At 42.2% G+C, this 23,622-nt stretch overlaps 1 protein-coding gene and 1 non-coding gene across 2 annotated transcripts; both read right to left on the bottom strand.

The window, feature by feature from the left end:
* Positions 1–2,507: 2,507 nt before the first annotated feature.
* Positions 2,508–18,489, bottom strand: ZNF2 (zinc finger protein 2). The gene is made up of 6 exons (XM_057743090.1): positions 16,808–18,489; positions 15,228–15,421; positions 10,302–10,362; positions 7,179–7,305; positions 4,926–5,039; positions 2,508–4,384 (listed from the first exon to the last, which is right to left on the bottom strand). Exons 3-6 carry the CDS (start codon positions 10,332–10,334, stop codon positions 3,378–3,380), a joined length of 1,281 nt encoding a protein of 426 aa, XP_057599073.1. The 5' UTR covers positions 10,335–10,362; positions 15,228–15,421; positions 16,808–18,489; the 3' UTR covers positions 2,508–3,377.
* A 2,767-nt stretch (positions 18,490–21,256) lies between these two features.
* Positions 21,257–21,329, bottom strand: TRNAR-CCU (transfer RNA arginine (anticodon CCU)). Its single transcript has one exon. It is a non-coding gene; the product is annotated as a tRNA-Arg (tRNA).
* Positions 21,330–23,622: the final 2,293 nt, after the last annotated feature.

Genomic DNA, 23,622 nt, shown 5'->3' with positions numbered 1-23,622 from the left:
CTTTCCTTGTGGTCCAGTGTGTAAGACTCCGCACTCCCAATACAGGGGCCCTGGTTCGATCCCTGGTCAGGGAACTAGATCCCGCACGCAGCAACTAAGATCCGGCACAGCCAAAATAAGTATATTAAAAAAAAAAAAGAATGCTGGCATACTTCCAGTTTGTCCAATATTTTTTTAAATATTGGCTATGCTCCCTGTGCTGTACAGTACATCCTGTAGCTTACTTGATACATAGTAGTTTGAACCTCTTAATCCCCTACCCCCATCTCGCTCCTCGCCACTCCCTGCCCATTTCTATTTATTTATTTATTTATTTATTTATTTATTTATTGGCTGTATTGGGTCTTTGTTACTGCACTCGGGCTTTCTCTAGTTGCAGAGAACGGGGGCTACTGTTCGTTGTGGTGTGCGGGCTTCTCATTGCAGTGGTTTCTCTTGTGGAGCTCGGGCTCTAGGTGCACAGGCTTCAGTAGTTGCAGCATGTGGGCTCAGTAGTTGTGGCTCACAGGCTCTAGAGCACAGGCTCAGTAGTTGTGGCACATGGGCTTAGTTGCTCCTCAGCATGTGGGATCTTCCCGGACCAAGGATCAAATCTGTGTCCCCTGCATTGGCAGGTGGATTCTTAACCACTGCACCACCAGGGAAGCCCCCGGTTTGTCCAATTTCTGATTCCAAGATTTGATCCTACTAATGGCTATTCAGTGAAGCTAAAACCTCAAAATTTAAGACCTCCACTACTCCCTGCCCTTTTGAGAAGTAAAATGGCCCTCTCTTCAGAATTTTTAGCAGGAGATGAAACAGTACTCCACCTTTAAAAAATGCTCTACGTATCACCAAATTTTAGAAGGAAACAAAGGGAGAATTGCTGACCTCATGTCCCCACTCTGTTTTGATTATCATTATACTCAAAAGTCCATTACAATTCTGAATTCATTCTAGTCTCATCTTGCTGACAGTGGCAAAGTATCTTAGGGAACTACTTGACCTTCAATTTACTTTTTTTTTTTTTTCATTTTCACCAAGAACATTATTGAACAACATATTCACCATTTTGTTCTGCTACCTTCTGCCATTTTTCAGGCAACTTCATGATTCCATCTTCCCAAAACTGTTTATCTTTTTGAACAAAGAACTGTTCCAGGTGCCTTTTACAGTCTTCCATGGAATTGAAATTTTTTCCATTAAGAGAATTTTGTAAAGACCAAAATAAATGGAAATTCGAAGATGCAATGTCTGGTGAATACGGTGGGTGAACCAGAACTGCCCAGCCAAGTGGTAACAGTTTTTGCCTGGTCATCAAGGAAACATGCAGTCTTGCATTATCCTAATGGAAGATAATTAGTCTCTTGACTAATTCTGGACGCTTTTCGTCAAGTGCTGCTTTCAGTTGGTCTAATTAGGATCAGTACTTGGTAGAATTGTTTCATTTTCCAGAATTGACCTTCAATTTACTTTTAACAAAGCAACTCAGAGACAGTTATCAGCCAAGTTTGTCAATAGCTCCTTTTATTTTCTATTTGACATTATTAAATAATATTATCCACTTTAATAGATTCTGCATTCTGTTTTTTTCCTCAAGTTGCTTTGAAAGCCCACACGTGAAAACTCTTCCCTGCTGCTCATCTGCTTTGAGAAAGGTGGACCAATAGGGCTGTGAGTAGGTTGGGGAGGGGTCTGTCTGGCAATCCAGCTTCTTGAATCAGACGTTAACTCCCAGGGAGAAATGCATCTTGGTCCACTGGGATTCACACAGGGCAAGCTAAGTTCCAGACAGCCTTTCAGAATCAAGTCCTCTTTTGGGCTTCACCTTACACAAATTGAAAGGGAATGCAGATGCCTGGAGTCAAAGCTGCCTGGTGCCTGACCTTCAATAAAATAAAAATATAGGAGTGGGCCCAGGGAATAGAAGGGACTGGGGAGTCAAGATTTCAAGTTTAGCAGTGTGGGATCACCTCATGGCAGACCTTAAATATTCAAAGACACTTTCATTAAACAGGGAGCTATTTTAGGTCTTAAGTAAGGCAATGATGGGCAGGAAGGGATCATTTGGAAAGACTGGCTTAACAGTAATATGGAAAATGTAACTTGTGAGAAAGGCTGTTGATATTGAGGTGTCTGTTGACTTTTCTAGTCTCTTGGTGCTGGGTTCTGGCTTATGAGATATAAACAGGATTGATGGCCCTTAGAAATATCCCCAGACATCCCCCAGCTTTCTCTTCCATGATGAACTTGGAGGCAACATGTTCTAAATGATGATGACTTAGATGATTCATTTCTCACATTTGACTTTATGTGAGAAATGAATCTTTGTTTATTTGGGGTTTACTTATTGCACCATAGCTTAACATCCCCCTCCTCAATAATGAAGAGGAAAAAATTCGAATCTAGGAGTGACTACTGCAGTAATGGAAGCCAGAGAGGATAAAGATACAGGCTAGACTGTGAAAATCAGAGAAAGGATGTGAATCTAAGAGTGCTTTAAATAGAACCTGTTAAGTTGAAGAGCAATTAATTCAGATAAATATTTATTGAGCACCTATTATTTGCAAGGCACTGTGTGAGATACAAAGACGTGTATGTCACAATTCCGAGTGCTTACAATCTGGTTGAGGAGATAATACATGTACATAAATTATAAAACAAACCTTATAGCATTATGGTAAAGAGAACAGACTTTGAAGGGAGACCTGTATTCAAGACCCGGCTTCACCTTTTACTAGCTGTCACCTTAGGCAAGTTATTTAACCCCTTTAAACTTCAGTTTGCTCTTCTGTAAAAATGTGGGTAGTAACAGTACCTACTTCAGAGGGTTGGTGAGAGGACCAAATAAACTACTGCTTGCAAAACTCTCAGCTGAGTGCTTACCCCATAATAAGCACTCAATAAGTGCTAGCTACTAGTAGTAGTATTAAGAGATCTAGAAGCTGGGACATAACAGAACAAGGTCAGTGCCCAAAAAAGTCTCTGAGAGAGAGGGACTAACGGCTTTAAAAAAAGAACTGTTCTAGAAACAACAGTGCTGCTCTGACATTAGTGTGCCTTCCCCTCCTGGTATGGCCTCACGTTATTTAAAGTGCAGTGATACCTGGGGCCTTGGAGAAGAGGTGTGTCTGATGATCACCTCCTAACGTTTGTCCCTATTGTCTGACAAACCTCTGCAAAATGTTGAGTCTTTAAAGTCACATCCTAATTTCTGGCATCCCACATCAGCTCTATAACACAGTGCGTAGAGAATGTTCCTTCAAACACTGTGGTAGCAGAGGCAGGAAAGGAGAGTAGTAGCCAGAATAGGTGTAATGACCAGGTGATGCGTTTAAGATGGAGATAACCTAACTTGAGTTTTCATGGAGGTCCTTTGATTAAAGCTTTTGCCCAACTCAGTCTATTCCCTGTTTGGCATAACGTCTTTGATGCTGAATAACTGATGATTTGGAACTGAAAACTTTCCCACACACGCTGCATTCAAAGGGCTTCTCTCCTGTGTGAACCCTCTGGTGTCGTGTAAGCCGGCACCTCTGGCTAAAGGCTTTCCCACATTCACTGCATTCATATGGCTTGTCTCCAGTGTGAATCTTCTGATGTTGAGTAAGGGAGGAGCGGTCAAAGAAAGCTTTCCCGCACTCGCTGCACTGATAGCGAGGCTCTCCAGCGTGGGCTTTCTGATGTCTATTCAGCGATGAGACACCGTAGAAGGCTTTCCCACACTCGTTACATTCATACGGCTTCCTGCCCGTATGGATTAGCTGATGTCGAGTAAGAATACTTTTCTGGCTAAAGGCTTTCCCACACTGATTACATTCATAAGGACTTTCTCCAGTATGAATTCTCTGGTGCCGAGTAAGGGATGAGCGGTCAAAGAAGGCTTTTCCACACTCATTGCATTTAAAAGGCTTCTCTCCGGTATGAATTCGCTGATGTACAGTTAGGGATGAACGGTCGAAAAAGGCTTTCCCACAGGCACTGCACTCATAGGGGCTCTCCCCAGTGTGCGACATCAGATGTCTACTGAGACTACTCCTGTGACTGAAGGCTTTCTTGCACTCAGGACAGTCATAGGGCTTCTCTCCAGTGTGAGTTCTCTGATGGCGGATAAGGGAGGAGTGGTCAAAAAAGGCCTTTCCACAGTCACTGCATTCCTGGTCTCTCTCTTTAGTGAGAATTTTCTTGGGAGGGGTTGCCCCATACCGCAAGCTTTCCTCCTGAGAAAGGGATTTCTCACAGGCCTCCACTGCAGGGCTTTGCCTCTCTGTTCCCAACCCACCATCCAATGCATGAATTTCAAGTTTAGGAGATGGAGGACCTTTCCTTCCACACTTTTCCCTCAATGTTCCTTCTGATTTTTCTTCTTCTGAAGCATCTTGAATCTCAGGCTTTGTCTCCCAGTCTGGAATGGACAGAAAACACAGATGTATGTTTCTTTCCTGGGCTAGGAAATGTTACAGCAGAGAGGAGAGATGCTATGATAAACCTGAAAAGTCATGTACAGTCACCACACTACTTGCTCCCACAAATAGTCTTACACTCTAGGGAAAAACCAAGACTTGGGACTGAAATAGGGAATAGAACTGATAGTGGAAATCTCAGAAAAGAGAAGAATTTCCATCGGGAGCAAAGCCAGGTTAATTAAGAGAGTTGGCTAAGTGGAGGGGATGGTGAGGAGTAGGAATATCAAAGTGTGAATGGGCAATACAATAGGTCTGAGAAAGTAAACATTTGGTGAATAAAAGTGAACAGTACTTTAAGGTGTAGAGAAAAGAAAAAAAAAAAGCAAGCAAGCTGGTGGGTGATAGAGAATAAATAACAAGGCAGAAGATTGGAATTTGAGAAAAAGGTGACACCTGATACTCCCTCCCACATACATCTAAATAACAACCACAAAACAAAACAAGACAAAACTCTGCCCTGCCCAGTTCATACTCAGTTACCTTGAGAGACATTCTCTGCACATTCTCTCCCCTCAGATCCATGAAGATCCACTATCCAAGGCTCACCCCCTCTCTTCAACTGAAAAATCACATCAGGTCCAGGAACTGGAAGTCCTGCCCATGGAGAAAGAAATAAGCCTGGTTGTTGTATGTGATGAACTACACAACGATTCCAAAGCTTACCCCAGCCTCTAAGTCTTTCAGAAAGAAAATGCAAAAGGCAGAAAGTGCACACCAGGAATACAGAGTATGAAGTCATGCAAGGAATTCAGGAACCTCTGAATGGAGGTCAAGACTGAGGTTCTAATAAGGAACAAGTAACATTTGGTTAGAGAGTTGATAGACTCCATTTGAATTAATGTTTTTATTCTTCTCCATGAAGTGAATGGGATGCTCCTAGCTCTAGCACTGGTGGGATGTGGGGAAGAGTCCTTACCTCAGGGAAGATGAGAATGAAAAAAGATCACCTTGAATGAGAATGCATAATGTTGGTGCCCATTTTTGTTTGTTTACCCTTTACTATTATGATTTCATTTAAGCAAGTGGATTATGTCCATTGTAGGAAAACTAGAGGCATGTGCAAGAAATAAGAAAAATCGCTTTTTGTACTTTGTATTCATTTCTTTCTATTCACTTTGATACTGAAAGATACCTATAGATACATTTTGTTAAAAACTGGACAATGACAATCATCTTAATTTTGTGGGGAAAAAACTGCTGGAGAGTGTTATTTGGAAAATAACTAAGACTACCTCAACTAAAATCACTCCTATTTGATTTATTTTGACATCTACAATAGGTAATTTCTAAATTCATCATGATTCACTACATATAATATGTCATGCCAGTCACTTTTATATGTAAAAGATCATTTTGGGCAGAAGACTCTCAATTTAAAACAAAACAAACAAACAAAAAAATGAGTAAAACCCCCAAATAACTGGGTAACGAAATAATGCTAAATTTTAAACTGGCTTTTCTCACATGATAAATTGAAAATATAATTTTAATTAGAACAGCTCTACCTCACTATTTTAATGGCTACATGATATTACCTTGTATGGAATAACATAATTTATTTAATTATTCTCTTACTGACAGATATTTCAGACTGTTTTTAATGTTTTGCTAAAACAAACAATGGTATAATGAACATCTATGTACACCACAGGCTGCTAATCTTATTATTTCCTTAAGACAAATTTCTAGACGTGAATCTGTCCATTTTTGGTTACATTAAAAAAATAGAACTCTTCCTAGAAATAGTCTTGAGGTGCAAGCTTCCCTTACATTGGGACCCCCAACTTGGGAAAGAGAGGTACCTTCCTCTTGGGCCCATGGACCATCCATCTGGTTGTATGCTGATTCCCTGCTGACAAAACGCCTACATCCATCACCTCCCCATGGCTTCCTGTCTCTGTCCTTAGGAATTCTATTTTTCCCAATATTTCATCCCGCTGAAGTCTGTGACAAAGGCTCAGCAGTCTCCCTTAATGCTCCCTGAACATTCTCTACTATTTCCATATTTGGCCTGTTTAAGCTAATCCAGGGTGTTATGCTTGCTTTTTTGACCTGCCTTGCATGAAATCCGTGATATGACTCCTTTTACTGCCACCTGCTGCTGATCTGAAGTCTATTTAAGTCTATCTGTGCATACTCAGCCTCTTATTCTGGAAGCTCCTGAGAGGGTCTCCTTACTCACAGGAGCCCAACTTTACTTCTCACAAATACCTCACATCAACGGTAGCTCTTAATTTTCCTTTTGCCACACAAGTCTTAATCACTGCAGGGTGCTTTCTGTGGGCATCTCTCTAAGACTGTCCTTAAGACAAACATTCAAAATCAAACATATCTCTAGTGACCTAGTCTGAGGTACAATCTTATCTCACTCCCACACTGCACTTATTAAATGGAAACACTTCTTTCCCTCTCTGCTTCTCTGAGGAGAAATTTTCCACAACAAGATGGCCCCTTGCACCCCCCTTAGTGCTCTGGATGGAGCTAAGTTACTGCTGGGCTGGAGGAAGAACTGGGCAGAGGTAACTCAGCCTCTTCTGCTCAGGGAAAAGGCTGTTCCGGGCTGGAGTTCAGGATTAAGAAACCCACTGTTGCTGTACACCTAAACCACATCCCTCTGCTATTCTATCTCTCAGGGGTTCAGACTCAGATGGGAGAAGAGGTGTCAATTTATTAGTCTCTCAACCCCACATCAACACAGCACAGAATCTATTCCTGGTGAGAAGCTCTCCTTACCCAGTGAGACAATGCTCTTATAGTTCTCCAGCATCACCTCCCTGTAGAGGTCCCTCTGAGTAGGGATGAGATGCCTCCACTCTTCATCTGTGAAGATCACGGCCACGTCCTCAAATGTCACTGGGTCCTGGAAATATAATCACATTCTCCCTTATTCATAACCCTTTTCTTTACATGGACCAGATAAAACTGTCATAATGACAACAGCCTGGAGGATGCAGAGGGAGTGGAAAGAAAATGGTTCTGACAAAGTAAGGCTTTGAAGCATTTGGGAAAAGTGCCATAATCCCCCGAGGCATGAAGTTCTTGATCACAACCCCACGCTACCTTCCCAGCCAAGCCTCTGAATATCAGGGGCTCTTTTTTCAGACTTACAGAAAACTTGCAAGAATAGAACAAATACTTCCTGTGTACCCTTCACCCAGCTTCCTCAAATGTTAACATTTTCCATGATGGCTTTATCTCTCTGTCTCTCTCAGTATGAAAACATTTGCCTATCTTTTCCCTGAACTTTTTTTTTTTTTAATTTTTTGATTTTTAAAAATTTACTTATTTTTTATTTTTTGGCCGCGCATCATGTGGGACCTTAGTTCCCTGACCAGGGATTGAAACTGTGCCCCTGCATTGGAAGCATGGAATCCTTTTTTTTTCTTTTTTTTTAAATCTTTACAGTTTATTGATAAACACTTGGCCAGAATTTTTTAAAGAAATAAGTATAGACATAATATATAAGATTCCTAGACATAAACAGACATAAGATATGAGACACACAAGATATAAGTTTAGTTAGAGGTTTTTCCTTAGTATATATTTCTTTGACCCTTAACCTATTTTTAAATGTAATTTTCTTTTTCTAAAGTAATATACTTACAGAAGTCAAAATTTTTAATTGTATTCCAGGAGCAAAGGTCTCCTGCCCTACTCATCCATACACCTCATCGCCCCTCCCTAGAGGCAGGTAATTAAAGGTCTTTTCTAGTACTTACTATCATGTTTCTAAATAACAGCCATCCATTGTACTTTCTTATTTTTGTTTCTGTATGAAACTATTGTGCCTATGTAATTCTTGCCCACAATTGGTTCAAAGTATTTATTATGAAAACTTTCTCTTTCTTGTATAACCTTTTTTCCTTGGAGTTAACAATTGCCTTTTCTTTTTTTGCCTGCTTTTCCATACACCTAGAGCCAATTTTTTCTTTGCCGATGCCTTCCTGGCAGCTCCTCTCTGACAGTCTGACTTGCCCCCTGTTTTTGCTGCTTAGCTGTTGTGTTGTGTCTGCTTTTCAAAGTCATTCTGGGAATTCTCTTTGCCACTCTTTTGTGTGGGATCTACTACTTCCTGGAACCAACTATATCTGCTTTTTAAAATTTCGTTCAGTAGTATACATTCTCTAGAGACTTCCTGAGAAAATTTGAGGCTTTATTCATTAGCTTTGTTGTGTGACAACCCACCCCAAAACTTAGTGGCTTAAAACAATGATTGTTTATTAGCTCAGTTCTCTTTGGAGTCAGCTGTTTTTTTTTTTTTTTTTTTTTCTCTTGTAACATTTTTTATTTTAAAGTCTATTTTATCTGATATGAGTATTGCTACTCCAGCTTTCTTTTGATTTTCATTTGCATGGAATATCTTTTTCCATCCCCTTACTTTCAGTCTGTGTGTGTCCCTAGGTCTGAAGTGGGTCTCTTGTAGACAGCAAATATATGGGTCTTGATTTTGTATTCATTCAGCCAGTCTTTGTCTTCTGGTTGGTGCATTTAGTCCATTTACATTCAAGGTAATTGTCGATATGTATGTTCCTATTACCATTTTCTTAATTGTTTTGTTGTTGTTTTTGTAGGTCCTTTTTTTCTCTTATGTTTCCCGCTTAGAGAAGTTCCTTTAGCATTTGTTGTAGGGCTGGTTTGGTGGTGCTGAATTCTCTTAGCTGTTGCTTGTCTGTAAAGGTTTTGATTTCTCCATCAAATCTGAATGAGATCCTTGCTGGGTAGAGTATTCTTGGTTGTAGGTTCTTCCCTTTCATCACTTTAAATATATCATGCCACTCCCTTCTGGCTTGCAGAGTTTCTGCTAAGAAATCAGCTGTTAACCTTATGGGAGTTCCCTTGTATCTTATTTGTTGTTTTTCCCTTGTTGCTTTGAATAACATTTCTCTGTCTTTAATTTTTGTCAACTTGACCACTATATGTCTTGGCGTGTTTCTCCTTGGATTTATCCTGCCTGGGACTCTCTGCGGGAAGCATGGAGTCTTAACCTCTGGATGACCAGGGAAGTTCCTTTCCTGAACTTCTTTAGAGTAACTTGCAAACATGATGTCTCTTTACTCATAAACCTAAGAACAAGGTTATCCTCTTGTATAATCACAGTATGACTGTAAAAATCAGGGTAGCAGTGATATTACATAATTATCTAATCTACAACCTTAGTCAAATTTCACCAATTGTCTTTCTGTTGTGTGTATGTGTGTGTGTAACAAATCCTTCAAATAATGGTGTTGATTAGATCATCCTTAGGATCTCTCTCATTTCAATCTGGTGTTCTGTGATTCTGTAAGGTTGCAACTTTATCCCCAATCCTAAAACCCAGATGACTCTCCAGAGTGTCTGCAGAAGTTCTAAGCCAGAGCATCGAATTTAAAACTCTCTGCCCTTGGGCAGGAAGGGGGTAAGCCACATGTCTCTATCCACACAAAACTCTCCAGGACTCTTCCAACCTCACTGAGGTGCTTTACAGTATGTCACATTCTCCACCTAACCCAACACTCCCTGGAATATGGGGGCCTACTTTCAGTCCATATGTGGATGTACTAAAGGGAAGTCAGAACTAGAAATGGCCTGCTGTTTCCAAAACCTTCCAATCAGACCTGTACCATTGATTTTTAGGCAAAATCACTCAGAGTGAAGGCCACAGGGGCTGTGTGCTTGGTGATAGGCTAGTGGGCACATGTTCAAGGCAAGAAAAGGTCAATGAAAGATATGACAAGTCAAATGGGAAGGACATAGTCCCTATGGAGTCCTTCCTCCACCTGGGTGGGTTTGATCAAAGAAGCTCCAAGATAGAGAAAGAAAAGTGGTTACACTCTAGAGTCTAATACAGTATTTCAGAAACACACAAGTCCACCTCACCTGGCATCTAGCAGTCGGAGATACAGCAGCCATTCCCTTCCTTGCAGAGAAGAGCCGAGTCCTAATGAGGCAGAAGTGTGGGATGAGAAAGAGGGTATGAGAAAGACCAGTCTTGTTTTGTAGTTTTGTGACCTATGAAGCAAGAAATCTCCACACATCAGTGAGTTATGTACCCATCCTCTTTCTCAATATCCTACAAAAAGGGAAGGCAAAGTAAAGCAAGGCCAAGAGCAAGCCCACCCCATCCCAGAATTAGAGTGAAAGGCCATGGATACTGCTGTGCAGAACACAACATGGTGCTTGTTTTACTATGATCTTAGAGGCAAAGTTCTGTTCCTGGCAGTCAACAATATATTAAGGCTCATACTGTCTTTATAAATTCACATTCAACATTGCTCACAATGATTACTAGACAAAAAGCATAAGATTTTATGAATGGCTATACGGACAAGTCCTGTTAAGGAAATGCCTAGAGCCTCTTCAAAGGAAAAATGCCCTATTCCCAGCAATAGCCGGTGTTAAAGGAGCAGCCCTTGGGCAGTCTTGATTTGTTCCACGTGACTCTGCATCTTACTCCTGGAGTCACACTGATTAGGCCATAGGTGGGCAACACACAGGCTGACCAGTAGACTGACACGTGGTCTGGCCTGAAAAGATGACACCCATCCTCGATTGTGAAATGTCAGGACAACGAGTGGGGGATGAGCTGATAGGATATCATGAGGGACAGAAGTAGCCATGAGGATCAGAGGAGCCAAAGGTACCAGGAAGCAGAACCCGTGCATATGTGGGAGGCACGAGGTAGAGAACAGTCTATCACACACTAAACGCAGGTGGGCACATTGGGTGAAGCACTGAAGCAAAGACCCAAGAATTCCTGGCCCTGAAGGCCCCACTTCACCTAGCACCACCCCAGACCGCAATGTGCATGTAGACCAGCCTTATTTATTCTTATTTATTCTTAAGCTTTGTATGAATCTTTATCACTAAATTTCACTTGAGTTAACTGAGCACATCTCAGTTTCTCACAATCAAGCATATAATTAAGACACAGTCAGGGACTTCCCTGGTGGCACAGTGGTTAAGACTCTGTGCTCCCAATGCAGGGGGCCTGGGTTTGATCCCTGGTCAGGGAACTAGATCTCACATGCATGCCACAACTAAGAGTTTGCATGCCACAACTAAGGAGCCTGCCTGACACAACTAAGGAGCCCACATGCTGCAACTAAGACCCAGTGAAACCAAATAAATAAATAAATAATTAAAAAACAAAAAACCCTGACCCCTCACAGTAGTTTTTTTTTTCAAAGACATAGTCAAATCAAGCCTTTTGGGGGATTCATGAGTGGGGCGTGGGGAGTGTGTGGTCCTGAGAAGGAAAGGGTGTGTCTGTGACTCACTGACTACTGTCCTGCAGTCAAGGGAATGTATTCATTGATCCCTGTTTTCATTCATCCATGTATCCAACCAACATTTATTCAGCACCAACTATTTATACCAAAGCAAAAAAATGTATGATGCTGTCCTTGTCTTCTGAAAGCTTATAGACTACCACACAGGACAAACAAGCAATCAACTTAATAATTCACTGCAGGATGAATTGATGTTCTAAAGAGATGTGCACAGCAAGCTATGAGAGAGTACATCAGGGGCTTGCTTAATCCAGATGAGTGGGAAGGAGGAATGCTGCTGGTTTCCTGGCAGAAGTGGGACCTAAGATAAATTTTGATTTTGGGGAGGCAGTGGAACATTCTAGGCACAAAAAACATCAAGTTTTCTGAAAACAAGGAGGCAGGTCTTTACAGGGAAAGGATTAGCAACTGAAATGAGTTGAGAATGGTGATGTCTAGGTTGGGGCAGTGCTGAGGGGAAAGATGGGGTTGAAGAAGCAGGCAGAGGCCAGCTAGATCAAGGAGGCCTCTGCGTGGTCCTTTTCCCACTGGCATGGGGATCACAGAAGGACTTAAAGCATGGAAGGGTCACCATCAGATTTGTGTTTTAGAAAGATCTTTGCAATTTGTATCGAAGGCATTAAAACACATATCTTTGACCCAGCAAATCTCTCCTTGGAGTTTTTCCTAAGGAAATAAGTATGAACACATGCAAAGCTTTTTATTAACCATCATTAACACTAATCTTTACCGAGTGCTGTGTGAGGCAACCTCCTAAGCACTCTGCATGTGTCATCTCATTTAAACCTAACAATACAGCAAACATTTGAAATAGCTTACGTTTCTAAAACAGGAGATTTCATTAAATAATTTATTGAACTTATGCTACTTACCAGGCACTGTACTAAGTATTCTTTATAAGAATAGTTGAATTCCACCCTCATAAATCAATAAGGTAGGTACTGTTTTACAGATTAGGAAATTTAGACTTTCCTAAATTTAGCCTCTTCCTCAGAGACTGAGGCAGAATTTGAATTCAGGCCTGGCTAGCAGTTTTTAACCTCCATGCTGTGATGACTTATTTTCATGAAAAGACAGCCACATAGATGTCAGACCAATAGACTAAAAAATCCCAAAACATATCCAAACAGGTAGGAAAGCTTGATATATGATTGAAGTGGCATCACAAATCACTGGAGGAATCATGACTAGTGATAAACTGCAAACTGCTTACATGTTCATCAATAGGATAAACTGTGATTTTATATGTGTGTGTGTGTATTATACATTGATTAAGATGAATTAACTAGAGCCTCATGTTAATAATATAAATTATATAATTCAGCAAAAATAAGAAAGTTCTAGAATGACTTACTATGTAATAGTTATATAAAATTTAAAAACAGGTAAATCATATCTACAAAAATCTACATGGGACAATAAGCATCAAATTGTGAGTATCTCTGGGAAGGGAGGGAAACACGATTGGAGAGGGATACCTAGCAGACTTCAACTTTGTAATGTTTTGTTTAAAAAAAATCTAAAGCGAAGAAAACAGAGAAATTCACACAATATTAAGTGAAGAATGCACACTTTTAACATTACATAATTGAGCATGCACACATGTACAGAAAAAAAGACCAGAGAATATATATTAAAATGTAAATGGAAAAAAAATAAAATGTAAATGGAATTTGAATGGTGGCATTGCAAGTTGATTTTTATTTTATTTCTTAATGATTCCTTATATTCTGATTTTTTTTCTTTTTTAGAAGAGTATGTGTTTACTTTGGTGTACAGGAAAAATAACAGGAAGGAAGGAAAGGAGGTGTGCAGAAAGTTATAGCAGACCTGAGACTGCCGTTCTTGGGAACATCTACTTGCAAGGTTGGCCCTTGGCTAGGGTCTGGGAACTTCGATTTTAAGAGGGTTTCCTAAGAGTTAAGGGGGGCCATTATGCCTAAATTATTTGCACAAACAGTATGGTTTATGCTGAACACTTGCTATCCTGCTAGAGGGCCTGGAATTTTGGTATATATGAGGCAGGAGGTGCCTATGTGACCAGTCCTCACTAAAAAACTTGGGTTCTGAGTCTAAAGAGCTTCCTTGGGCTGATACATCATACACACACACGTTGCTGCATTTTCACTGCCGGAGGAAGAAGTGCTCTGTGTGACCCCTCACGGGAGGAAGAGAGCATGAGGAAGACGTCACATGGACTTCTCCAGACTCTGCCCATCTTTCCCCCTTACGATCTGGCTGTGTACCCTTGCAAGATTGCTGTGATCATCTTAGCCATGAGTACAACTATAAGCCAAGTCCCGAGTCCTTCTAACAAATCCCTGAACGAGGGGTGATCTTGGTAACCCCGACACAGGTGGCCACACCACTGCGGGTACCTGTGGCAGAATAGGAGCAGGGGAGGTGAGTAGACCATTGAGGAGACTGGTACAATAAACTAAGCAGGAAATGATGGAGAACTGAACAGCAGACATGGGGAGAAGGGGAATTATTGTTGAGATATTAAGAATAGACCATAGACTGGAAGTGGAGGCTGAAGGTGATGGGAAAGGCAAGGTCACAGATCTGAGTAATGTGTGGCATCCCCTTCCTTCCTGTTATTTTTCCTGTACACCAGAGTAAACACACAGTCTTGTAAAAAAAAAAACACAAATCAGAATATAAGGAATTGTAAGAAATAAAATAAAAATCAGTTGTAATACCATTCATAGAGGTGAGCAATAGAGGTTTGGAGGGAAAGCTAAGAAGTACAGTTTTGGACATTTAGAATTTGAGCTGTTTCCACATCTTTGGATAGGAAAATATCAGATGACTCGGGCTCCCACTGACCAAGTTGTAAAAATATCATTGCTAAATGAAATCACTTGAATTTCGAAAAACCATGAGTTTCATTCAAAGCAGAAAAGTTAATATAAAGTATTTTAAAAATGGTTGTAATACAAAGAAGGCAATGTTAAAGCCTTTAGTTACATAAATAGTACTTTGTTTTTTTCTATTATTAATTGTATGACTATTCATAAAGTATAGATGTACACTTGAGATATATAGTTGTATTCATTCATATAAGCATGAAAAAAGAAACCTAGGGAAAGGGGATAAGCAAAGTAATCCCAGAAATAGGAATTCTATACCCAAAACAGGAAGGACTAACCAGCAATGGGACCAGGGAGAAAGAACATGGGCTTCTCATAATGAACCACCTCAGATTCTAAAGAGGCAAAGTTAACTGTGCAGATTCAATCCTTCCTCCCATAGGAGATGAGCCCTCCAGCTGGTCTTATTAATTATAATATACTAATAAGTTAAGTTATGCTTCCAAAAATGCCCAAAACCAGATCAATATACACTTACTAGACAATGGGTTAACACTGGCCAAGCAAACTTTAAAAGAACACTGCCTTGAGGGTGAACACAATTTTGCAAACACTAAAACCTATACGAAAAGCAAAAACTTATAAGAAAAAAATCTTACTGGAAACACAAGTTTGGTATAACTATAAAAAAGAGTCTCAACCTGAGGGGAGATTGGTGTTTGAATCTTGCTAGGAGGCCCAGTAATACATGTACAAATGGACACAAATATACACCATCAGCTGGCAACCAGGAACCTCCCACTTGTGCTGTCTAAGACAGTATGTAGTCTTTTCTTTGTTGGTCTGTCAAGATTCCTCCATCCCCACGAGGGTCTCAAAATATTACCGTTGGGTCCTATGGAGAAGCCAAAATTAGCATTTAGAGACACAGCAGAGTATAGCAGTACAGGCTCTGGCAGACTACCTGAAATCAGAGTCCAGCTGTGCCTCTTCCTACCTGTGTGACCTTAGGCAAGTTTCTTAACCTCTCAGTTTGCCCATCTGTAAAACTGGAATAATGAAAGGACATATCTCATACAGTTATTGTGATGCTTAAATAGGATAATACATGTAAGGCATTTAGAATAATAGGTCATTAGCTAAAAGTCATGTTATAATCCTAGGAAGGTAGAAATAATGAAAATATTAATTACACTGTGTTGTCACTGTTTTAGAGTAGGTTTAAATGTAAGTGTAGCCACAATATTGGGATCGAAGTGTTTGTATATGTTGTCTAAAGCGTTAGAGCTTTTTGAACAAATCAATGGAACTACATCTGAAATTGTGGTTAAAACTGCTCAATGTTTAAATGCTTAAAAACAATTTTCAGTTTCATTTATTAGATTATGACTTTAAAACACTGAGCATTAACCAAATTACAAACAGAGGTGAGCATAAAAGCTCTCCAGCCATTAAATAACCAGCCGATATTCCCAAGGTGCTCATTGTCCATGGGCTCCCTGCCAGGCCGACTTCTTTCCCCATTAGGTTTAGACTCCACCAGCAGTTGCTTCGGTAAGCACTCAATGGTACTCAAGACTCAAATCCATCAAATTCACATGGAATCACTGCCAGCAAAGGGTCACCTCCACTTCTGTTTTCCCTTTCCCTATTCCTGGATCTCAGAGTATTTCTGGAGAAAATGCTCTTCAAATTCTTATTCTATATCTTCAAATGAGTGCTTGCCTAGAAAGCTTTTACTACTTGCATCTTAGCTACATAGCTATTCCAAATCTCCATGGCTACCATTCAATTTCAGCAGAACAATTTTTCACTCACTGAAGCTTCCCAAGAGTTGAGTTGCAAGGGAGGCAGGACTGTGTGGTAAAAAGCATTCCACAGGCCTGGATTATTGACTGTGAAGGTATGGGCAAGTTACTTAAGCTAACAGTTGACCCCAAGTTTTGTTTGTTTGTTTTTTGCGGCTGGGCTTGCGGGATCTTACTTCCCCAACCAGGGATTGAACCTGGGCCCCAGCAATGAAAGGGCCTAACGACTGGATCACCAGGGAATTTCCGACTCCCTCTTAATATCTACTTCATAGAGCAGTTATAAATAGTAAATGAGACAATTAATGTAAAGCATTTATCTTACACTTTGTTCAATAAATGAAAGCTCCTTTCCTTTCTACTGCCCAACACCAACCCATCCATCCACCATTCAACCAAGTACCTGTTATGTGCTAGGCAGCCTGGGTGTGAGGCCAACAAAACAAAAATGTCTCTCTTCTCCAGGACTTTACCTTAGTGGCCTGCATCTGTCCTATTTTCTTTTCCACCACTGTTCCCTCTCAGAATCTGCTTCCTGCATAACCCACTCGTCTTTTCTCCAGCATCTCCCATCTCTCCAGGAGCTTCTTCACATATCAGATACAGTACTCCTCGTTGTGAAATTATCTTCACTGAATCCCACAGCCTCCCCCTGGCAAAACAATACTCATTTAGGTTCTCCTTTCATGATCAAACTTCTTCTACATACCTACTGACTCCACACCATCACCACCTACTCTTCTTGAATCCATTATTCTGCTCTTGCCACCCCACATACACCTGAAACTGCATGCTTGAAAACTGCCAACGCATTTCTGAACTCTAATTCCAATAGTCCTTTTCTCCTTATTTCTCTGCAGCTTTTTGACTGTTTTGACAAGTCTGTGATACTGCCCAAGGCTCAGACTGTGTAGTGTTCTTCTTGCTATCCTGTAAAAAGTCTGTCCACATCTGGCGCTCCATTTTCCACCTCTACAGAAATGCTTCCTGAGTCTATTCCCAATCCCTCTTCCAAACTCATCCCGCATGTCCAAATGGCTAAGAATTCTGAATTAGGCATTCTGTCAGCATCTTAAAACCATCTTCCCCTATGCAATTCCCCACATCAACTCCTCTCCCTGCCCTTACATTTCTAGCAGATGTTCTATTATTCTCCCAGGTGCCCCAAATTCAAACTCTTACCTAGCTCTGTTCCTCCCAAATCTAGTCAGTCACCAGGTCCTTTTGATTCCTCTTTTGCAACGTCATTTGTATCTTCCGCACCACTGACACCATCGTAATTCAGGTGCACAAAAGCTTGCTTCAGGACCACGACCTCCACCAAGTATTCCTAACTGGCTCTCCGCACTAGTCCCTTCCCCTCTCTAGTCCTGGATGTGACCTCTAGAATAACTGTACTCAAATAGTTTTATTCCTGTCACTCCCCGATCGGTCCCATACAATCCACCCTGCTAACCTTAGTCTTGTCCTGATCCTCTATGTCCCTGACCCCAGTGTACTTTTCCCTACCCTTGTCTCCCACTATTCCTCGACACTTCCCTCTCATAAAAAGCATCTCCTTCTCAAATCTACCTAACCCATCGCTACTTCTTTCTTATTTTTTTTTTTTTTTTTTCACATCAAATCCTACCTCTTCCACAAAGGTCCCGTGATCTTACGCGGAGGTCTAGGGTAGGGAGCTAAATGAGACAATCTCACGCGCTTTCTGGGAAAGAGGGAGGGACTGGGGTGGGCGGCACCCTAGATTTAGTGTCAATTCCACCCACGTTTATTAAGCACCTATTACGGGAATAAGATACAGGAGGAGCGGAGGAAGGCTCCAAACTTCCAACCTGAGAGTTGGGATCTGACACATAGTTGGTGCACGCTGAAAGGACATTGCTAACAGTGCCCACATCCCACGGAACATATGCACATACAGGGGTGGGGGGGCAACTTTCCATCCGCACCTGTCCGAGCCGGACGTCCACACACACACACACACACACACACATTCTGCAGGCTGGCTCTGCCCGCGTCACTCGTTCTACTCCCACAGCATCTCCCCCAAGTTCTCAGTATCCCCTTCTCTCGGCCGCTGCGCTCACTGGGCTCCTCCAAGACACACACCCGCAGCCCTCACCTCCGGCATACACTGGCTTGGGACCCAGGAAGACGGCTCCTCTTCAGGTCGGGAAAGCAGTGCGCCTGCGCAGAGGGTTCTGCTGTCCGCTCTCCCAACCAATGCTCGGCCTTCGCAGACTCCATTTCCCAGAAGTCTCAGCGGGTTGGCGCGCTTTAATATGACGCCTAAAGATCTGAGCAAGCGCACCCGTCTGAGAAGGGGGTTGGCGGCGTCGAACCTTATCAGACGCTGCAGTACGGCAGCCTGAGCGCGGAGAGGGAACCGTGGTGGATGCTTGGGAGGCTTGTGGTCACCCTGGAAGTACTGCCTCTGTGTGATGTCACGTCCCTCCAGTCCTCCGATGGGAGGGCCGTCCTGAGGAAATATGTCTCTCTTAGCGTTGGGGCCCGTCCCTACTGAGAACGATTTCGGGTCTTCTGGCCCTCGGAAGTGGTTTGTTTCTGCTTCAGCTTGTTCACTTTAAGGAGTTTGGTTGTAAAATTTGGGCAGGAGAGACGCATAGTTTGGTTCTGAGCATGGCGCTTGGGTATGTGCACATTTGTGTGCCGAAAAGAGAAGAGCCCATGTGTGTTTAACTGGGCAGCTGGCCCGACTCGCGACATTTTGAGCACACACCAGCCTGCCTTGATACTGATGGAAGGACCGTTGTTGGAGTCTTGCAGGGCTTCTCAAATTTGGCTGAACGCCAGAGTCACCCGAAGAGCTTTGACATATTGGTGCCTGGGGCCTACACTGAGGAGTGAGAGTTTGAAAAGATCTGCGGGTGATCCTAGTGTGCAGCCAAAGCCGAGAATCACTGGTCTATAGCTTCAGGGAAGGCTTGAGATCATACAAAGAATGTGATAAAAGTTCTGCAGTCAGGAACAAGGCTACACTTGCACTCAAATCTAAATTGCCTATATTAGACAAGGCATTGTTACAAATAAGACACAGATACTGCCCCAAAGGACTCATGGTCCAATGGACAAATCAGAATGTGAAATTATTACAACACAAAGCAGTGTCTTCTACAATTATGTCACGTCCAGGACAGTATGGGAGCACAACGGAGGAAGCAACTATAGCGGAGAAAGTTGGAAAAAGGCTTCTTATAACTGGTACACTTGAAGAAGAGTAATCACCTTCTTCAGAAAAAACATGCAACTTAAGCAGAGAGAATAGTACCTGTAAAGGTATAGGCTAGAGGATAAAAGTGCAAAGAATTAGTAGCAAGATGAGTGGGTGGTGGATAAGGTTTAGGGGCTGATAACCCTAACTTGAGGCCAGATTGAGGACGATTTTGTGCTATAGTAAGGGGTTTGGACCTTCCAAGAAGATTAGAATTTTGATTGTTAAGATGTCCGAGACCTATTTTTTTGTCATTACCATTTGTGGGTGGTTTTTATTATTCATTTAGCCTTATGCTGAGAGTGGAAATTTTGGGGCCCTGGGTGAGTTTCTTAGAGTTCCCCACCCTTGGGAGGGCCCTAGGATTTAATGGCTACCTTAACTCCCCAGGTTGCTGTCAGAGTGAAAGCTTAAGTTCCCCAGGATTTAGCAGGGTAAGAGTTGGGTTTGCTGCTCATTCACTTCGCAGGGCCCTAGCTCTAACTTCTTTACTTTTGTAAGTTGAGGTATAGTTGATTTACAACGTTATATTGGTCTCAGGTGTACAACATAGTGATTCACAATTTTTAAAGATTATACTGTATTTATAGTTATTATAAAATATTGGCTTTATTCCCTGTGCTGTACAATATATACTTGTCACTTATTTATTTCTTATAGTAGTGTTTAGTTTGTACCTCTTAATCCCCAGCCCCTATCTTGCCGCTCCCGCTTTCCTCTCCCCACCGGTAACGTTTGTTCTCTACATCTGTGAGTCTGTTTCTGTTTTGTTATATTCACTAATTTGTTGTATGTTTTAGATTCCACATGTAAGTAATATCATAAAGTATTTGCCTTTCTCTGTCTGACCGATTTCACTAAGCATAATACTCTCCAAGTCCATCTTTATTGTTGCAGGTGGCAAAATCTCATTCTTTTTTTATGGCTGAGTAGTTTTCCATAGTGTGTGTGTGTGTGTGTGTGTTTACAGGTGGTGCGGGGGTGGAATGTAGCTTTGCGGCGTCCCTATTTCAATGGACAGTTTTGCTGTGTCTCATTGTTCTGCTCACCTATGTTGCTGCCTCCTGAACTGCTGCAGGTTGCTTCTACCAGCAACACCTGCTCCTTCCAGTCCCCCTCTTGCAGTTCTAAGACCCCTCTTCTTGGACATCCTTTGACGTTATGTCTCAGAGTATCTCTTCTCTTTGTTGCTACTACCTGGTACTCTGTATACAGATCTACATCTCTCCAAGTTCTCTCTCCAAAGAAGGCATCATTCTTTTACATCATGTGGCCTTTTAAGAGGTGTTATCTTAGCAGAAGAGCATGGACCCTTAATGATATGTTTTCAGTTTTACCACTCAGTCTATGGGGTAGAGGACAAGGGATTTAACTACTTAGTAGTAATATTCTTTATTTTCTACTACCAGCTCTGTTTTGCTGGGGTGCATGTGTATCATCAGAAGCCGGGTGGATGAGGTGGAAGTGAAATACTCAAGCACAGTTTTACACTATACCTGAAAAGCATTGCTTCTTCTGATGTATAGGTCTGATTCCAGGTCAGATTGGCAATTTACTTCTATACTTTAGTTTGTGTAATATCTTTTTTTCAAAATAGATACCATTGGGTCTTTTTAAAGAAAATTTTATCTGGCTGCACCGGGTCTTCATTGCAGCATGTGAACTCTTAGTTGTGGCATGTGGGATCTAGTTCCTTGACCAGGGATAGAACCCGGGTCCCCTGCATCAGGAGTGCAGTGTCTTAGCCACTGGACCACCAGGGAAGTCCCCCATTGGGTCTTTAGTCCACCCTAAATGACTGTATATGCCTGAACCCTAATTGTGAACAAGTTCCTGTTTTTACCATGGCGCTCCTTACCCAGGTAAGTCAGAGGGTGTTGATGGTGGTGCTGTAACATCCCACATTAGTTAAGGAGGCTCTGTCTGCCAGAGTGCACGGAGGACCTGCAGAAATTTCTGTGCTTCATTTCTACCTTACAAAAGCACCAGCCAATCTTTCTCATTTTTTTCCTTTTAATTCGTTCTTAAAATTCCTTTAGCACTTTAAAGTAAGCCATCTCCTTCAGGCTAATTTGAGTTAGAGAGATGCTCTTGCAATCTGATTTTCCTCTGGATTAATTACAGTTTATCAGTATTGTTCTTAAAATCTGATATCTCCCATTATCCTTTCCATTTTCTGTGGTAACAGAATTTTAGCCAGACACAAGAATAAAGACTACATTTCCTGGTAGCTAGTTGTGGTCATATGTTCTGGTAAATAGGATATAAGTGGATGTATTGTATAGTACCTTCTGACAACCTTCCTTAAAGGAGAGCTGGACTCTGAATAAAAAGGAATGAACCACTGATACACATGACAACATGGCTGGATCTCAAGGACTTTATGCTGAGTGAAAGAAGCCATTCTCAGAAGGTTACATACTGTATAATCTTGTTTATAAGGCATTCTGGAAAAGGAAAACTGTGGGGACAGAATAGAGCAGTGGTCACAAGAGGCCGGGGTAGAAGAAGGGTTTGAATACAATGGAGCAGCAAAAGGGAATGCTGGGAGAAAAGGGCCCATTAAACTGCTGGGGACTGGGGCTCCCCTAACAGCACTTGGCATCAAATGGCATGCCAGAGCACTCCTGAGTCGGGGAGGAGACATCCCTGTTAAGCTGTGAACTCTCCTGGGTAACAAATGTGCATTGTAACAAGAGCCTCTAGCTCAAGGTTTGTCCCAAAGGACAGAATTTAAGAGAGGGAAATTTCAGGCACTGTAGCAGGCCAATGCCTAAAGGAAAAGGTATCAGGGGCAGGCAGTGCCACTCAGGTTCATCTGAAGCAGTTCCATTTCTAGTTATGTCAGTCACCAGTGAGATGACACTTTTCTCATGTGTCCATAACCTCACCTTTTTGGTTCCAGAGCACAGAAGCGAAGAGAAACTCCTGTGCCAGCCATGGTTCCCAGGCAGCCCCCCCTTCCCTCACCCCCCTGGCTTGGGACAAAGAGGGCTTACTTGCTGGGCACTTGCTGTACCATCCTGGCCATCTGTGCCACTGGAAGTTCTGGCAGAAAAGTCAAACAGCTTGAAAGATTGAGACAAGAGAACGGCCTTTTTGCCCTGATTTAATAGGTTATTTGTCCTCGTGATACCGAGCAGGGCACTGTGGGGCTCCTGGGCACAAAGCCTTTCTGTGTCCCCTATTTCTTTGATTGCAGGAAAACAGCCTTCATGACCTTCCCTGAGTTCCAGTGGGCAGATTCAAGCAGTTGTTAATTAGTGCAGGGAGGGGATGCCAAGACCTGGGAGAAACAGGCAAGAGCAGCGTTAGGGCAGATGCTGTTTCCCCAGCAACAATACACACAACAATATCTTTGAGCTATTTTTCAGAAGTTGAAACCACCTCTAGGTGCGGGAAGTTGATTAACGGTGGTGTGCTGCCCACAGCATGTAGACCCCAGACCAGCTGGACCTGAAGGTGGATGATGCGGACTCCCACTTACCTCACCACCCGCCCATCAGACGAATCCACGACTGTTACTGCCTTGATCCTTACGGCCTACCCCTGAACATAAGCCCTACCCCTGAACATAAGCCCCACTATAAGACCTCTCCCTATTTCCTGGGGGGGGGGGGGCACAGTTCTTGAGGTGCTGGCCACTGTGTTCCCCCTTTGCCTGGCAAAGTAATAAAGCTATTCCTTTTCTACTCCTCCAAAGCTCTTCCCTTTCTACTCCTCCAAAGCTCTGTCTCTGTATTTCTATTCGGCATCGGTGAAGAGCCCAGGTTTTTCTCGGCAACACTTGAACAGCTAAATAGGGTCTATAAACCAACCTCTCAGTACTCACAGGTCCCCTCTCTGGTTGAGGAGTGTCTCCAGAGAATTATTGTTTTAATATCCAGACCGGTTCTCCATTTCGTTTAGGTCCTAAATGATACTGGTTTCCAGAAGAGGAGGGAGCCCAAGCCCTGCCTTCTTTGAGTTCACCCTTTGCTGAACCCCAAACTGCGGAGGAGGTGGGGGGGGGGCCGGGAGAAAGAGAGGCAGGGGACAGCCTGTAGAATAGCAGTC

This window comes from Hippopotamus amphibius, chromosome 7 (assembly GCF_030028045.1).
Source record: "Hippopotamus amphibius kiboko isolate mHipAmp2 chromosome 7, mHipAmp2.hap2, whole genome shotgun sequence".
NCBI classification, from domain to species: domain Eukaryota; kingdom Metazoa; phylum Chordata; class Mammalia; order Artiodactyla; family Hippopotamidae; genus Hippopotamus; species Hippopotamus amphibius.
Note: the sequence above shows the minus strand (reverse complement) of the source record. Positions and strands in the feature narration are given on the sequence as shown.

Excerpts from the sequence above, each read along its gene's own strand:
- ZNF2 (XM_057743090.1), bottom strand. The coding sequence starts at position 10,334 with ATGGCTGCTGTATCTCCGACTGCTAGATGCCAG. Across the intron at positions 7,306-10,301 it reads CTCCGACTGCTAGATGCCAG|GACCCAGTGACATTTGAGGA; the intron begins GTGAGGTGGACT and ends TTATATTTCCAG. Across the intron at positions 5,040-7,178 it reads TAAGAGCATTGTCTCACTGG|GACTTCCAGTTCCTGGACCT; the intron begins GTAAGGAGAGCT and ends CTCCATGGGCAG.